The sequence below is a fragment of the Mus caroli genome, chromosome 4 (genome assembly GCF_900094665.2).
Source record: "Mus caroli chromosome 4, CAROLI_EIJ_v1.1, whole genome shotgun sequence".
In the NCBI taxonomy this organism is placed as follows: domain Eukaryota; kingdom Metazoa; phylum Chordata; class Mammalia; order Rodentia; family Muridae; genus Mus; species Mus caroli.
In genome coordinates this window covers 46,578,388-46,580,454 of record NC_034573.1, presented here as the reverse complement: position 1 = coordinate 46,580,454, position 2,067 = coordinate 46,578,388, and the positions used below count along the sequence as shown (strand labels likewise).

At 41.1% G+C, this 2,067-nt stretch overlaps 1 protein-coding gene across 1 annotated transcript; it reads right to left on the bottom strand.

The window, feature by feature from the left end:
* Positions 1 to 406: 406 nt before the first annotated feature.
* On the bottom strand, positions 407 to 1,345 carry LOC110293169 (olfactory receptor 13D1). The gene has a single exon (XM_021160973.1). It carries the CDS (start codon positions 1,343 to 1,345, stop codon positions 407 to 409), a length of 939 nt encoding a protein of 312 aa, XP_021016632.1.
* Between the last annotated feature and the right edge of the window lie 722 nt (positions 1,346 to 2,067).

Below are 2,067 nucleotides of genomic sequence, written 5' to 3'. Positions count from 1 at the left end.
GGAATCAAAGCAAGAGCTATTAAGTTGTAAATGGAAAGGATACTTATTACTCTTAGAGGGGATTCTAGGCCACAGCATAATGGGTGTTGAATTAAAAATGAATGAAAAATAGATTAGAAAGAGAAAAAGTAGACGATGAGAGGATGAGAGGAAGAACAAAAAAGAAATGACAGAGAGAGGAAGAAGACAAACACAAGGAAAAAAGAAATAGAACTAGAAGGGAGACAGAAGGAACACTAAAGACGGACTTGATGAGCATCCTCAAGGGGCTGATGCGAAGAGCTACACACAACCTCACAGTCTGCAGACACTACACTACTCAGAAGGTTTACACAACATATCTTGAAGAGAATGGTAGCTTCCGTCTTCTGATCTCAAGGCTGAGTTTCAGAGGCCCTAAGGCCTTTCAGATTTTCTGCAGGTACAAACGTTTGCTCAATATTTTCTTCACGGCTTCTTTGACCTCCTTATTCCTCAAGCTGTAGATGATGGGATTCAACATTGGTGTCACAACTCCGTAAGACAGTCCAATGATTTCATCAGAGGCTTTGGTGTACTTTGACTTGGGTTTCATATACATAAAAAGGGCTGAACCATAAAATAAGATGACCACGGTTAGGTGGGCTGAACAGGTAGAAAAGGCTTTCTTCCTTCCTTCCGCAGAATTAATTCTCAGGATGGAAGAAAGGATAAAAATATAGGACACAAAAATTAACATCAGAGGGATCATCAACAAAACAATACTGGCCACTGTCATGACAAGCACATTCATGGTGATATCTGAGCATACAAGTTTAAGAAGAGCCAGGATCTCACAGGTAAGGTGATCAATGACATTGTTGCCACAGAAAGGTAACACCATTGTCAAGACTGTTTGCACTAGAGAGTTCAGACAGCCTATGACCCAGGACCACACAGCCATGTGCACATATAATACCTTGTTCATGATTATAGGGTACCTCAGTGGATTGCAAATGGCTGCATACCTATCATAGGCCATCACAGCCAGGAGGACACACTCTGTAGAGCCCAAGCCAAGGGAGATAACCATTTGTAGAGCACAACCAAGGAAGGAGATGGATTTTCTCGCTGACATAAACATGATGAGCATTTGAGGAATGGATGAGGATGTGTAACAGATGTCCAAAAAAGAGAGATTCCCCAGAAAGAAGTACATGGGGGTGTGGAGCCGAGAATCCAGGATACTAATGATAATGAGCAGACTGTTTCCCAGGAGGATGATCAAGTACATGATGAGGCAGAGCACAGATAGGAAAAGCTGGAGTTCTGGGTACTGGGAAAGTCCCACGAGAAAGAATTCTGTCACTGCAGAGTAATTGCCCATCTTCACCTACTCAGCTCACCAGCAGAATTCATACAAGGATGTGAGTCAAGGAAACTTAGGTTCTTGATAGAGACTCATAGGCTAACTTTCACATATATTATCTTCTTTGGTTCTTATGAAAGTTCCTAAAATCAGCAATGGCAGGGCTATTATATTTTCACTAATTATGAGATGCAGATACAGGTAATATTGCTTAGCATCAAATGGCAGCAGAGACCTAGAATTGTGCTAGGAACTGGCAGGTCAAACTTCTTTCAATTGAGGTCATTTAGGTATTTTTTATTACTAGGCTAGTGTCAGTTAGCAAAGTGAGGGAAACAATAATGTTTTGTGAATTAAATTAGATATAATCTACTAGATGATATTGTAGGTAGTCCCAATATGTCACTAATAGATGAATATATAGTATAATAAGTTACATAATAAAGCATAACAGCTTCATGTTCATATTTAATAAATTATATTTTAAAGTCTAATTTAATGAAAAGGAAGAAGTTTGATTTAATTAAAATTGTGTTTTAGATGGCCTGGATGTGGTGGTGCACACATTTAATCTCAGCACTTGATTGGCTGAGACTGAGGCTAAGGCTGAGGCTGAGGCTGAGGCTGAGGCTGAGGCAGAGGCGCAGAGAGGCAGAGAGGCAGAGAGGCAGAGAGGCAGAGAGGCAGAGAGGCAGAGAGGCAGAGAGGCAGAGAGGCAGAGAGGCAGAGAGGCAGAGAGG

Excerpts from the sequence above, each read along its gene's own strand:
- LOC110293169 (XM_021160973.1), bottom strand. The coding sequence starts at position 1,345 with ATGGGCAATTACTCTGCAGTGACAGAATTCTTTCTCGTGGGACTTTCC.